Below are 15,018 nucleotides of genomic sequence, written 5' to 3'. Positions count from 1 at the left end.
AAGATAATTAGAACATTTTGAGCACAGCCTTAATTTTGTTATGGCAAATTTTAATCTCAAAACATTGCGTTTATAATATATAGTGCAAATGTGACAACCAGAGAGAACCCTTTCTACCATTGAATCTTGACATTTGCAGGCTACATACATAAAAGCTTGCTCATTTTGTGAATGAAATACATCAATATAGTGTTTGTACTAGTCTATCTTTTGCTAGTAGCATGTGATAAGCCTATATTCCAGCAGTTCGCCAGCTAGACTACAGAACCGTAAACAGTTCATGCAAGGTTATGCTGCATGTTCTAAGTGCAAGGTGCAGTGGCAGTGGTGCAGTGTTATCAATACTGCAATATAGAAATACTTTGTTACAAGTAAGAGTCTGGAATTTAAAATGTACTTGAGGAAAGGTACAAAAGTATTGGTATCAAAAAGTATATTGGTATCAAAATATACTTAAAGTACAAAAGTAAAGTACTCATTATGCAGGATGTCCCATTTCACATGTTCAAAATGTATACAAATCTTTTGAAAATAGCAGATCTACAAGCTCACAATGCATCATTGTGAGCTTGTAGCGGGGCATAGGCCTACTTGTGCTTTTTTTGCTGTGTGATTTGTGGTGCGCACCCACCTGCCGCATAGAGACCTGCCAGGCAAGCGGATATGTTGTCATTGTTGTGGTTATGGTTAATAATTTCCTAAACATAATCATACACCAACACGGCTACCTTGCACAACCCCCCCGGAAGCAGCGCCGCTGCCAGAGTACAAGACTGAAAAGTTGACTGCGCACCCGGCATAATACAATAAAAGGTACAGGACTATATTGTTATAAAATATCCATTATCCAGACATAAGACGACCAGTTTTACCTGGATTCTGCGGTATTTTCCCCTTCAGGTACGGTCTACTACCACTGTTCTGATCCATAACTTCTGATTACTCGAGTCGAGTCAACTTTCCTGCCCAATAGCCATGATATAATAAAACAGAGATTGTGTAAAGTAATGTATTGTATATGACTGTTGAAATTGCCAGACGTGGGGTAGCCTTACCAAACAAACTCCATTTGCGTGTAACTGAAATATGAACACGTCACGCGTGTAACAACGCAGGCCCTGCAGCAAATGTGTAGTGTTTAGACAAGTATTGTACAACTATACAACAACACATTGACCCTCAACGTTGACTGGAATCAGTGTCCATGGTTCTCAATCTGTGGGTCGGGACCCCCAGGGTTTTTTTTTCTCTTCTTTTTTTTGGGGGGGGGGGGGGGGGGGGGAGACAATGTGCAACATTGTTTTCTCACTCAACAGTAAACAAACCAACATTACAGTGTATATAGATGCTATCTACACATTTCTAAAGTGACAATTTAACTAGAACTTTTAATACCCTTTTAATACCTGTAAAATAAAAAATGTAACATTGGCCATATTGTCAAATATTAGAGGCAGAAATTGTGAAAATAGCAGATGCGAGGCGTTGTGAGCATGTAGATCTGCTATTTTCACAATAGAACCATGTTAAAGTAAATGTAATGCCTCAAGTCTTACAACTCCACAGCTGTGTCACACAGACGCCTTTTGTCAAATGGCAAAGGTGATTTTGGAGAGAGGTCGGTTATCAGAGGGTCCTGCAGTTGAGGGGCTGCCTTCCCTTCCCTGCCTGCACAATTGATGGGGAACAAATTAATGTTAGAAAGGAATCATTCATTCTATTAGCCAATTTGCTATCCTGTTTCATTTGAATAAGTACAGCTAGCTAACATTTGTTAAAGAGACGGCTGTTTCTGGAGTAAATCCTCTAATTTGATCAGCTTAATTGTAATAGATTCTGTAAACATCAAGATTGAAAGCACTAACTTTGTCAGTTAGTACAAGAATGCTTTAAACATAATCTAATAACGCTGTAAAGGAACCTTTGCAAAGCCACTTACCCCTTAAAAGGCTTGCATACCCATTAGGGTAAAATTCTTTGGGACAGGAATAGATAGCAATTGATTGGGACTTCCCTGAAAATATGTGATCACTCCTTCTAATTTGTGATTTGGTGAGCTCGTTGGGTGGTCTCCAAATGCCTTTTTCTCATTGGTCTCACTTGTCATTCGATCCTGGATTAGGGGACCGCTCTTTCTTCTAGATGCTAATAAGCCAGCAAAAGTCAATAATGTGTTCGGAATCATTATAGTTGAGGGAAACCCATCTCAGGCTTACAGTAATGTGCAATCCAGGAGGTAGTTTTTCTAAAATATGGGGGTATTGTCAGTCACATATTACAAAGAGACAAGTTGTAGAATACAGAATAATCTTCCTTCACATTTTTAATTCCCACTGTTTTTCCAAGTTTGACGTTATTTATATACTAATGATTTTACTGCCTCAACTTAACACACGGTCTAGCTGTAACATGTAACATCTATCTACAGTTTAGATCATATTAGATTAGATTATTAAAGCAGAAGTTATTGTACTGTATGCAATGCATCACAATACAGACACACAGTGCAGGGTTCCATGTTGTCTGTGGGTAGGCTATCTGTTGTATCATATAATAGGCTATTGCTTTAGAACGGGTACACATTATTGTGTATCATTATTTTATGCTTTAACTAATGAAAAATAGCAGATATACAAGCTCACAGCGCGGCACCGAGTGCCGTGCTGCGAGCTTGTAGATCTGCTATTTTTGAAAAATCGTGAAAATTTGAATTTCGACCCGATTCTATAAGTGTCTTTTGAATCCTTCTAAGATTTTTTGAAAAACCTATGTTTCTATGTCAGCAATCTGGCCAGCCATCGTCAAAGAAAAGGTCCTTTTCACTTAAATGGAACTCAGTTGGTCTGTTCTTTAGAGACTACTATGTCAGTGGTTCTCAAACCTTTTCATGTGAAGGACCCCCAAAATGATATTTATTTGGCCACGGACCCGCATCTCAAAATATTTAGTTCCAGGGACCACCCAGAAGCAAAATTTGAGTTACAAACGTTCGCTTTGAAAATACATATATTCAAAGATGTGCACACATTTTCACGACTTTTTCCAAAAATAGCAGATCTACAAGCTCGCAGCGCGGCACTCGGTGCCGCGCTGTGAGCTTGTATATCTGCTATTTTTCACTGGTTAAAGGCATTCAATAATTCTAGGCCTAAATGGGATAAAAAGGTCTCAAGCTAACCTAAAGATGCACAACAACAGTCAAAACTATTTGACCACTATGTTTCCAGGTTGTCAAATTGCATTATTAAAGCTGTACAATATTTCAGCACACTATTTATTTAATGTATCAAATGATCATATTGCAAGAGGGATGCTGAGGGGACTTGTGCTTTGTTTACAGAGATCCGATATGTCTGAAGTAGCAGATCAATGTAAAGCCCTGGAACAGCTGCCCACAGAAGATCCCATCAGTGCAGTTGGAGTGGCTGCATCACAGAACAAGCTCCCTGATGGCTACCTCGTTGTGAGTCATGTTTTTGAACTTGGGACAATTCCTGAAACGTATTAGTTTGGACTAGGGATGGGACCATATGAGAATGTCATATCACGATTATTGTGACCAAAGAAATCGTGATTTACGATATTATCGCGATAATCAAAATAAACCCAACATCCATTATCCTGGGGCGGAACATTTGTCAATAAATAGCAGATCTCAAGCTCACAAGCGTTGTGAGCTTGTAGATCGGCAATTTTTTGCAAAGAGATTTGATAGAGAGTGAAAAAAAGCCATTATCAAGTACGTATATTATACCGGTAAGTATGTTTTACCAATAGAGGGTTTAAATGGTGCCGGATAATGTGCAGTTCAGCAAATAAAAGGTGAATTAATCCCAGTGCATGACGGAGGACGATATCACAATACATTAAATCTCCACAATACGATTATCGTGAGTGTTTTTTTATCACGATAAACGATAATATCGCTTATCGTCCCATCCTTAGTTTGGAGTGGACATGGATTTTGTTATGCTTCCCTTTTGAAAGTGTTCATTTACTTTGGAGGAAACCATCCCGTAAAACTCCACAACGAAACATCCTTTTTTTTCCACAGCAAGTATTATGAAATATATAAGTGAATCATTGAGGAAATGACTTGTTCTAAGCATTCTTTCGTTAGTTAGTTATTTACTTTGTTTTGTTTTGTATGTGCTTAAGCTTTTATGTTTGCTTTCTGTTGCGATTTAATGAAACAGTATGGCTGTAAATGCCATTGTTATAACATTATAAAACGGATGTAACGCACACACAGCCATGAGGTTGTCAGGCTTGAAGCAGCTTGCTGGGGTTTCTGTTAGAGCTGTTTGCATGACTTATTCATAGAGTTTACTTGGATGATTAGGGCCAATGCTTTGCCCAACATTGTCATGTGTTGCCACCAGTCCTCCAGACTCACCAGAGGCTACGGTTTAAAACCCATTCAGAACGGGTACACATTATTGTGTATCATTATTTTATGCTTTAACTATTGAAAAATAGCAGATATACAAGCTCACAGCGCGGCACCGAGTGCCGCGCTGCGAGCTTGTAGATCTGCTATTTTTGAAAAATCGTGAAAATTAGAATTTTGACCCGATTCTTTAAGTGTCTTTTGAATCCTTCTAAGGTTTTTTTGAAAAACCTATGTTTCTATGTCAGCAATCTGGCTGGCCATCGTCAAAGAAAAGGTCCTTTTCACTTAACTGGAGATCAAGTTAGTCTGTTCTTGAGAGACTACTATGTCAGTGGTTCTCAAACCTTTTCATGTGAAGGACCCCCAAAATTATATTTATTTGGCCACGGACCCCCATCTCAAAATATTTAGTTCCAGGGACCCCCCAGAAGCAAAATTTGAGTTACAAACGTTCGCTTTGAAAATACATATATTCAAAGATTTGCACACATTTTCATGACTTTTTCAAAAATAGCAGATCTACAAGCTCGCAGAGCGGCACTCGGTGCCGCGCTGTGAGCTTGTATATCTGCTATTTTTTAATAGTTAAAGCAACCACTAATTTTAGGCCTAAATGGGTTAACAATGTTTGTCGGATACCAAGCCACGGCGGTGGAACTTTGTGCCCAATGTTTGTTTTACACTCCAGAGAAGAGGGGTTGCCAGCAGGTTGCTACCCCTACAACTTCAGCATTAATTTGGTTGTTAGGATGGAAAGTAGGACAGCGGATCTGCTGGCTTATGGGACCCATGTGCAGGGGCGTCACAACTTGGGGGGGAAAAGTGGGACTGAGTTACCAGGGCCCAAGGTGGAGGGGCCTTGATTATTTTATACTTTAGCTATTGAAAAATAGCAGATATACAAGCTCACAGCGCGGCACCGAGTGCCGCGCTGCGAGCTTGTAGATCTGCTATTTTTGAAAAGTCGTGAAAACGTGTGCAAATCTTTGAATATAATGTACTTTTTTAGCGAACATTTGTAACTCAAATTTTGCTTCTGGGGGCGTCCCTGGAACTAAATATTTTGAGATGGGTGTCCGTGGCCAAATACATATCATTTTGGGGGTCCTTCATATGAAAATATTTGGGCACCACTGACATAGAAACATAGGTTTTTCAAAAAACCTTAGAAGGATTTGAAATATTCAGACCATATTCAGAAAATGTTCACGATTTTTCAAAAATAGCAGATCTACAAGCTCGCTCACAGCGCGGCACTCGGTGCCGTGCTGTGAGCTTGTACATCTGCTATTTTTCAACAGTTAAAGCACAAAATGTGAGTGAATCCTTGTACCCAGGGCCCAGAATTTGGTGCGACACCCCTGCCCATATGTACAGTATGGGAAAAGGGATGGAGAGCCGAAGATGTCTGGGATTTTAAACAAAGCACAAAACAAGCTGCAGGGGCAGAGCTCTCTTCCTTTCTCTCTTCCTCTGCTTTAACCGATTTATAACGGGCACACATCATTGTGTATCATTATTTTATGCTTTAACTATTGAAAAACAGCAGATATACAAGCTCACAGCGCGGCACCGAGTGCCGCGCTGCGAGCTTGTAGATCTGCTATTTTTGAAAAATCATGAAAATTCGAATTTTGACCCAATTCTATAAGTGTCTTTTGAATCCTTCTAAGGTTTTTTGAAAAACCCTATGTTTCGATGTCAACAATCTGGCCAGCCATCGTCAAAGAAAAGGTCCTTTTCACTTAACTGGAGCTCAGTTAGTCTGTTCTTGAGAGACTACTATGCCAGTGGTGCTCAAACCTTTTCATGTGAAGGACCCCCAAAATTATATTTATTTTATTTGGCCACAGACCCCCATCTCAAAATATTTAGTTCCAGGGACCCCCCAGAAGCAAGTTACAAACGTTCGCTTTGAAAATACATATATTCAAAGATTTGCACACATTTTCACGACTTTTTCAAAAATAGCAGATCTACAAGCTCGCAGCGCGGCACTCGGTGCCGCGCTGTGAGCTTGTATATCTGCTATTTTTCACCGGTTAAAGCATTCAATAATTCTAGGCCTAAATGGGTTTTAATTTCATATTTCTTTCGTTCAGCCCCTCCTTTCTTTCTTTCTTTTTCTCCCCCCACCAGACTTCCTCCTCCTGCCTCACCCAACGCAGCCTGATTATTGTCAAGTCTGGTAGATAATTGTGAGTTGGCATTGAACTGGAGCTCCTGGCATGGGAACGGAGCCTACTGGCAGTGACCCAGTACGCACACGTAGTTGTTGTGACAAACGCGGAGAAAGGCCCACCAGGCTTCCTGCTCTGCTGCTTCTGCGCGGCACAGACTGCTGCATTACATTTCGGTTGATGTATAAAAACAAGGCATGTTTGCTGCTCATCAGTTTACAAGTTGTAGTACATAACGACGTAAAAATTCATGATTCATCGAGAGACCCTGATTTCAGAGATCTGACCTGGTCATTACGACAAGATTAGACAACTTGAAGCACAGTGCGTCTATAGAGAAAGGCGTTTATTTTGAAAGAATTGAATAGGATCTTTTCAACACCATGACAGCTAATGTTTACTAAACTTCAGCACTTTCTCATTTTAGGTTGACATAGCCTATCGGCAAAGAAAAATGTAGAATTGAAGGATATCTTCTGGTGTGAAAAACCTGATCATTAGTATAAAGCAGGGGTCTTCAACAGGGGGTCTGGGACCCCCTGTTGAAGAGAGATACTGCAGGGGGCGTCGCAATGCATCTGCGATCCATTGTGAGCTTGTAGATCGGCTATTTTCTGCAAAGAGGTTTGGTATACAGGGGGAAAAAAGCAGACCAAGTACCGAGCCAAAGGTCGAGTTTACAAGGTATTGAGGATAAATGTCTGAAAACACACGTTTAACGTGAGTCCAATATGTATTGGGTGTCCCTGTTTCATCTCTCTCAGTAAGGGGTCCTTTGCCTGAAAAACATTGTACACCCCTGGCATAAAGGAATGTCTGGGGACAGAACAAGAGGGTGAACACTGACACATCTTCCACACAGCTCTGTTCAGCATAAAAGTCATACCTGTGGCTATTCAAATATGACAAAAGCAGCTCAACTCTGACAAAAAGTATTTCGGTTTTGATTGGAATTTTGTTTGTCCTTTTTAGGGACACAACCTATAGATAGATACAAACCAATATTTGTTCATGTTATCCTTAAAGAGAGACTTTGCCAATAACCTCATACAGTCCTTTGAATCCGCCATGGTGGATCTGGTTTGGCTGGACACTCCAATGAACACAACATTTTGGCAGTGTTCGCCTTCATGGGTGGGTAGTAGGGCAGGGAGGCTGATCTCTGTCACTCTAGAGACTCCTACAGGTTTCCAGCAAGAGCCGCTGATACAAACGACCTACGGCCTGGTCGCGACTTAGGCCACGACTTGGAGGTCGTAGGTCCCGGTTCTGGAGGTTTTGCGCGATCTCGGTCGTAATTCAGCGACCTGGGAAGTCCGCGATCGAAACTCTACGCTTGCTAAGGGAAGGGACGCGAGTTTAGAAACTCTACGCTTGCTAAGGGAAGGAGCGCTCGTTTTCAACAGCGTCGGCAGGTTAGCTACTCAGTGTCGGCAGGTTAGGGTTAGGGTTAGGGTTAGGGTTAGGGTTAGGGTTAGGGTTAGGGTTAGAGTTGGGGTTAGGGTTAAGGTTAGGGTTAGAGTTAGAGTTGGGGTTAGGGTTAAGGATAGGTTTTGGTGCACCTCGCGCGGTCCAAGTGACTACAATGGAGCGCTTCCTACCTCCGGTTCAGCCAATCACAAGCTTCAAAAGGTTGAATAGCGCTGCTGCTCTAGAATATTCTGCAAAAAGACGGCCCGGGGACGACCGAGGTGGCGCAACCACGGCCGGGGGTCGCGAAACTAGACCGGCCGCGACCTAACAAGTATGTACCGCGAACTACGACCTCCAGAACCGGGACCTACGACCTCCAGGTCGTGGCCTAGGTCGCGACCAGGCCGTAGGTCGTTCGTATCAGCGGCTGTCTCTCCAGGTTGGTTGGTCACCTATTCAGCAGGGAGAAGAACTTCGGAATGCTGAATTCACACCATTCACACCAGCTTTCACATTCTGATTGAGCATTGAGTTTCAATGCAAAGTCTATGGAGACGTGTCTCAACGCTTTTCCACAGCGTCGGGATGCTCGACAGGAAAAGCATAATGTCAAAGTTGAGATAACCTCAATGTCGACGCTAGTGCACAGCACATGTAACCAATCAGGGCTTACTTTGCTGTGAATATGCTGGAGTAGGCATAATACAGTTGAAAAAGCAAATTTTACTAACAGAATTTTAAATTAGCAGTTATCTGTGCTGTGAAATGTATCATTATTGAATTTGAGCAAGTACACATGGCATATTTCACGCCTAAAATGTATAAATAGTTTACAAACAGAGTGTCTGCCCTCCTCCTGCTTGTCTCTGTCTGGTCAGTTGCTGGGTGCAGCTGGTCGCTTTGATCCGCTCAGCACCGGGCTCAGCACTGGAGCCTTTCACTGGCCGTAGACTTGTCACACACTCCACACCACTTGAAATGGACAGAAACCGACTGCTTTGTGGGACCGCAACGAATATTAGCAGTTGTAGATACATACACAACTACACAACATATACAAACAATCCATCTTGTGGCAGCAGGGATAGCACTGGTGCTCTGAGCAGACCAGGCCACAGTGGCGTCAGTTCAGAAAAAGCTAAGGTATGGCAACATGACTGGTGTCTTGCACGCGCGCCCTTGCGCGCGTGCAAGACACCAGTCATGTTGCCATACCTTAGCAACAGGCACAATGAAAAGTACAGTTTATTATTTCCCCCTGTATCCAAGGTATGGCAGCTGCCATAACTTGCCATACCCAATTGACGCCTCTGCCAGGCCAGCTGCTCTGCCAGGCAGGCTGATGGGCGCAGAGGAGAAGTAGAGACCATCATGGCTCGTCTCTGGAAGCTTATTTGTAAACAGCCTATTCATTTTAGGCAATAAATATGTTATTTAGGTGCTCAGTCTTCATTAATTTAACATCTACAGCTCCTAGTTTAAAGCTTTCTTTTCAGAATTCGCTACTTTCGTACAGTCCGTTTCTTCCCCTCCGTAGCAGAGGCACGCGGTAGCAGAGACTCGCGGTGGCGGGCTGTCACTCAAACTCTTGGACAACCGTTGACACACCACATTTGTTGCATTTAGCGCCGTTGACTATTCAGCGTTAGGTGAAAAGAATCGGCTGGCAACTTGTCTATGTGAAAAGAGACGTGTTCGTTACACCCGCCCACAGAGCAACTAGGGCACATATGTCAAACTCAAGGCCCGGGGGCCAAATCAGGCCCGTGAATGAATTATCTCCGCCCCGCGGGATGATATTTAATTACTATTAGAACTGGCCCACTGGTATATTGCAGGTGCAATGCCTGGGATTCGAACCAAGGTATCCCGCTTGAAAGTCCAACATCTTAACCATCAGACCAAAGGGATATCTCTATGGTCTGGGAAAAATATTAGACTTTTGATGCCATCAGGCTGAGGCAGTGAGTCGCTCTGCTACACACGCACCAGCATACTGTAATACAACAAGTCTCACAATGCACTGCTAGTGCATTGGCGAGTTTCGAGGGCCCGTGATTGCAAGCCCGCGTTTAAATAAACATTATTGAACCAGTCCGGCCCTCGACTTGTATCATTTTTTAAATGTTGGCCCACTGTTTATTTGAGTTTGACATCCCTGAACTAGGGGCTAGCAGCTACAGTACAGGGAGTAAAGGTTTTTCAAAATGGAGAATTGGCATAACGGGTTAGGTTGGGTGAAAACGGGCAAAAGGGGGGAAAAGGAATTCTGAAAAAGATCCTTCTGCTATGAGGAGGAAGAAGTGAAAATCTGACTTAACGTTTTCCAATGCATTGTGTGGAGAGCTTGCTCTCTCTCTGCACTGGAAAGTCATCGCCAGCCCATGCAAAATAACTTATTACAGCTAGTATTTCTTATACAGTAGGCTGGCTCGTAAAATACTGGCAAAGTTCCCCTTTAAGAAGCCCTTTTACTTGCTTTATAAATCATCAGGTATTCCCAGTGGATGACAACATACTGTACAGTAGCTCAGGTGCCTGTTAAACATCTCTTTACTACTTATTTTCTTCTTCTTTTTTTTTCTTTTTTTTTGCAGGGGGGGAGGGGGTGGTTCAACAGCTCTCCTTTTGTATGTTTAGAGCCTTTTGCCGTAGTGAACTTCTATACTTTACAGTCTAGACATCGAGACTGTAAAGGTCAAAAATATACTTATTTCTTATGAATAAAAAGCCAGGTTCAGTAAACCCTCGGGATGAAATCCAAGTCCATACACTATTGAAAAGGTCACCTTTTCCCATATTGAAGAACATTATTTGACCGAACGTCAGTGGTCTTTCATTCATGGGTTTTAAATGCATAAAAAGAAAGTAATACTCAGTGATGGAAAAAATACTCACATTTTTTACTTAAGTAAAAGTATCAAAACTGCTATGTAGAAGTAATCTGTTAGGGTGCCCTCACACCAAAATACCTATGAGAGTGGAATCTGCGTTCCGCCAATGCATTTCAATGATAAGGGTGCCCTCACACCAAAGTACTTATGAGAGTGGAATCCGCGTTCCGCCAATGCATTTCAATGAGAGTGAAGCGGTTTCATGCCAGCAGAGGATTTCTGCAAAAAACGCTCCCTTCTCATTGAAATGCATTGGCGGAACGTGGATTCCACTCTCATAGGTATTTTGGTGTGAGGGCACCCTTAGGGAGCGTTTTTTGCAGAAATCCTCTGCTGGCATGAAACCGCTTCACTCTCATTGAAATGCATTGGCGGAATGCGGATTCCACTCTCATAGGTACTTTGGTGTGTGGGCACCCTTACAAGTAAAAGTCAGAAATTCAAAATGTACTTGAGTAAAAGTATGAAAGTATTGGCATCAAAAAGTACTTAAAGTACCAAAAGTTAAAGTACAAATTGTTTGAAAATAGCAGATGCGGCACGTTGTGAGCTTGTAGATTGGCTATTTTCAAATAGCCACGGTATAAAATAGGGCTAAAGTCGTTTATGTATGTTTTATAATATATAGTATAATATATAATAGTAGTGGAGTAGAAGTCAAAGTTTGGGAATTGGAAATACTCAAGTAAAGTACAAACACCTCCAAATTGTACTTAACAATTTTGCTGCCATTTTAAACATAGCTCTAGTAAGCAGCTGCCAAATTGTCCTTACCTTTTAACGTGGGCAAGCGCACGCATCGTGCACAATCTGTGCGCGACTCATCTAGTAGACTGTAGACTCGGTGACAAGCTTTCGAATAAAAAAAACCCCATTGAAATAGACATATCCGTTGTCACGCTGTATTCCTGCTTATCCGCCAGTGTTTACATGAAAAAGCATTGAAAAAAGCCAACTGTGCGATATGGTAACAAGTGGACACGTTCGCGCACAAAACGCACGATATGTGCGGGGATCATAATCCAGGCGTGTAGAGACTGGATCAAAGTTTCCAAACGCAAAAATCCGATTGAAAAACGAGTGTTCCATCGCCGAGTAGCTTTCTCCTCTGTTACACTGTAAACCAACGGAGGCGGGACTATGGCCCAGGCTCAGACAGGATACGGAAAGCTAGATCCGGTCCAGACCGGAAATGACCGGATACAGTTAGGGGGGCGGGCCTAAAGAGCCAGAATCAGCGAAAATTTGCGATAATACTTTTAATCCTTTCATAATGATTAAAGCTAATTAAACTTCCGGGTTCGACGGGCATGGCACCGCGGTACAGCGGGAAATCTACGGTTTCTACGGGCATCGCCCAGAATGAGTTAAATACAGTACTCAAGTTAATGTACTTAGTTACTTTCCATCACTGGTAATACTGTACCTGGCATTGATGTACTCGACTCGTACAAATATTGAGGATGTGCCTCTAGGTATTAGTGTTTTTGAATTCATCCTCATTAGTGAGTGCTTGAACACCATACTTTGCTCGTGCACTGGATCAAGGAGCTGATTAACTCTTTTGCTCTCTAGTGTTGTGCACTTACATGTCTGAACTTCACTAGGTTGTTTTAGCACAAGAGAGAGAGAGAGAGAGAGCACAGTCAGGCCCAGATCAAACAGCAGATTTAGGTAGGGCCTAAGCATGACAAATGTAATGCAATGTAATGTCAATGTAGTTAGTGTGGTTGCCCTCACAGGGACTATAGACCAGACTATACAGTAAACCAGACTGTAGTACTTGTCTGACTTTATTCCTTCCATCCATCTTTCCATCCATCTTCCTTTGTAGATGCAAACCGGCTTCATCAGGACATGTCTGCTTTGCTATACGTTATATAGTGGGGCCCCATATAGTGGGGCGGCATAGCTCAGGGGTAGAGAAACCGTTATTAGAGCACGAAGGGTTCCCGAAGGGTTCCCAGTTCGAATCCGGGCTCCCCTGAGTTAATGTCGAAGGGTCCTTGGGCAAGACTCTGAACCCCACATTGCTCCCGGTGAGCTGGTTGGTGCCTTGCATGGTTTCCTCCGCCACCGGTGTATGAATGTGTGCGTGAATGGGTGAATGTAATGCACAATCTCTGTAAAACGCTTTGGATAAAAGCGCTATATAAATGCACCATTTACCATTTATAGTTTAATTTATATTAATATATTAGTGAATTAATTTTCTCAATTGACTTGAATGGGAAAATACGAAAATGTATCTTTTCCCAAATATGGAGATCATTGATGTCTGACATTATAGACCACATGAGACTGACACCAGTATGTCCATATATGGGCCTTCCAAGATATGGGCTTAATATTGATGACATCAGGGATCTCTATATATGGGCTTAAAAGGTACAAGGACTGACACAGAGATCTCCATATATGGCCATTCATTTTCCCCATTGACTTGAAAGGGGAAAATTCAAATGGTAAGACGGAATTCATTTGCAAGTGTGACCTCCGTCACGGCAACCACACAGTGGCGTCAGTTCAGAAAAAGCTAAGGTATGGCAACATGACTGGTGTCAGTCAAGACATGCCTTAGCAACAGGCATGATACATTTATTTTAAGAAGTCAATTTATTTTTTTCCCCCGTTTCTACCGTTTCTAGGGCTGGATATGGCAGCCTGGAACGGTGCAGCTAAACTTGGAATGTTAGTAAACGTGCCACAATACCTTGTTAAAGTGACCATTTTGTTAAATTTTGCATTTGTAGTTATTTTATTGTAATTTAACAACATCAGACCAGCACAGATAGACAAAGAGACATTCATGGATTTATATTTAAAAGTAACTTTTATTTACCCCCCTGGAACCAGGGTATGGCAGCTGCATACCCCTGCCATACCCAATTGACGCCCATGCAACCACACTTGCAATTTTCACACTTGCATCTTTCTAGCTCCGTATAATCACAGTTGTCATCGTATCCTCGCAAGAGAGATGAGATCCAAAGTATGATTGCCGTTTGTTCTTTGGAAGCAGTGGATTGTTTTGACTCTAATAATGAATTTTATATATAATATATCTTCTCCAGCTGCTCTCGCTCCCCAGAGATCCATGATTTCACGCCTTTATCTATTTTTTTGTTTGTTTGTTTCAGCGCTGCTTCACAGTGGTTTATATTAACTCACTGGTGTTGTGGTCTCCTGAGATCCTTCATAGGAATATTCAGCCCCAGTGGCGTCAGTTCAGCAAAAGCTAAGGTATGGCAACATGACTGGTGTCTTGCACGCGCGCGCACGCGCGTGCAAGACACCAGTCATGTTGCCATACCTTAGCAACAGACACAATGAAAAGTACATTTTATTATTTCCCCTGTAGCCAAGGTATGGCAGCTGCCATAGCTTGCCATACCCAATTGACGCCTCTGTCCCTCCCCCTCCGCCTGGTAACGAAAGAAATAATGTTTTCAACTGCAGTCCCTCAGATCACCACAAGCCTCCGATCTTTGTAACTGGCAGGTGGATCTGTCGGTCGGCTTTGTTTCAGAGATTGATTTCAAGTCACAGCTGTGATATCTCTCTTTGTCAGACGTGTGGTATACTCTTCTTCTTCTTCTGCTGACGACGTGACGAGGGCCCGGTGTCTGTCTGGGCCACGGAGCCATGCCAGACGGCACGCTTAAAAGTAGCATGGAGGCGAGCCACGTACAGTAGACTACGTTTGCTCCTTGCCTCCCCTACTGTCTGGGGCGTCACAAGGGGGGGGGGGGGGGGGGGACTGAGTTACTAGGGCCCAAGGTGGAGGGGCCTGGAATTATTTTATACTTTAGCTATTGAAAAATAGCAGATCTACAAGCTCACGGCGCGGCACCACATTGCGAGCTTGTAGCTTGAAAATGTGTGAAAATCTTTGAATATATGTATTTTTGAAGCGAACATTTGTAACTCAAATTTTGCTGATGGGGGGTCCCTGGAACTAAAATATTTTGAGATGGAGGTCCGTGGCCAAATACATATCATTTTGGGGGTCCTTCACATGAAAAAGTTTGAGCACCACTGACATAGAAACATAGTAAAAAAAAAAAAGGAAAAAAAAACATTCAAAGAATTTCACGATTTTTCAAAAATAGCAGATCTACAAGCTCGCAGCGCGGCA

The 15,018-nt window shown here is 42.5% G+C and overlaps 1 protein-coding gene across 4 annotated transcripts in view; it reads left to right on the top strand.

Annotated features, from left to right (window-relative positions):
- Window positions 1–748: 748 nt before the first annotated feature.
- The window catches only part of LOC308296097 (multivesicular body subunit 12B-like), a 103,503-nt gene continuing 89,233 nt past the window's right edge, over window positions 749–15,018 (top strand). For 2 of the 4 annotated variants that reach the window (XM_080739222.1, XM_080739219.1), the window contains exons 1-2: window positions 749–813; window positions 3,341–3,463. In XM_080739222.1, the coding sequence (XP_080595348.1) occupies window positions 3,350–3,463 (114 nt within the window). In that variant the 5' untranslated portion in view covers window positions 749–813; window positions 3,341–3,349. Of the gene's footprint in view, window positions 901–3,340; window positions 3,464–15,018 lie in introns of all 4 variants that reach the window. The other 2 variants (XM_080739220.1, XM_080739224.1) reach the window with 2 other exon arrangements.

The sequence above is a fragment of the Nannobrachium achirus genome (assembly GCF_963921795.1).
Source record: "Nannobrachium achirus genome assembly, chromosome: 12".
Classification (NCBI taxonomy): Eukaryota; Metazoa; Chordata; class Actinopteri; order Myctophiformes; family Myctophidae; genus Nannobrachium; species Nannobrachium achirus.
Note: the sequence above shows the minus strand (reverse complement) of the source record. Positions and strands in the feature narration are given on the sequence as shown.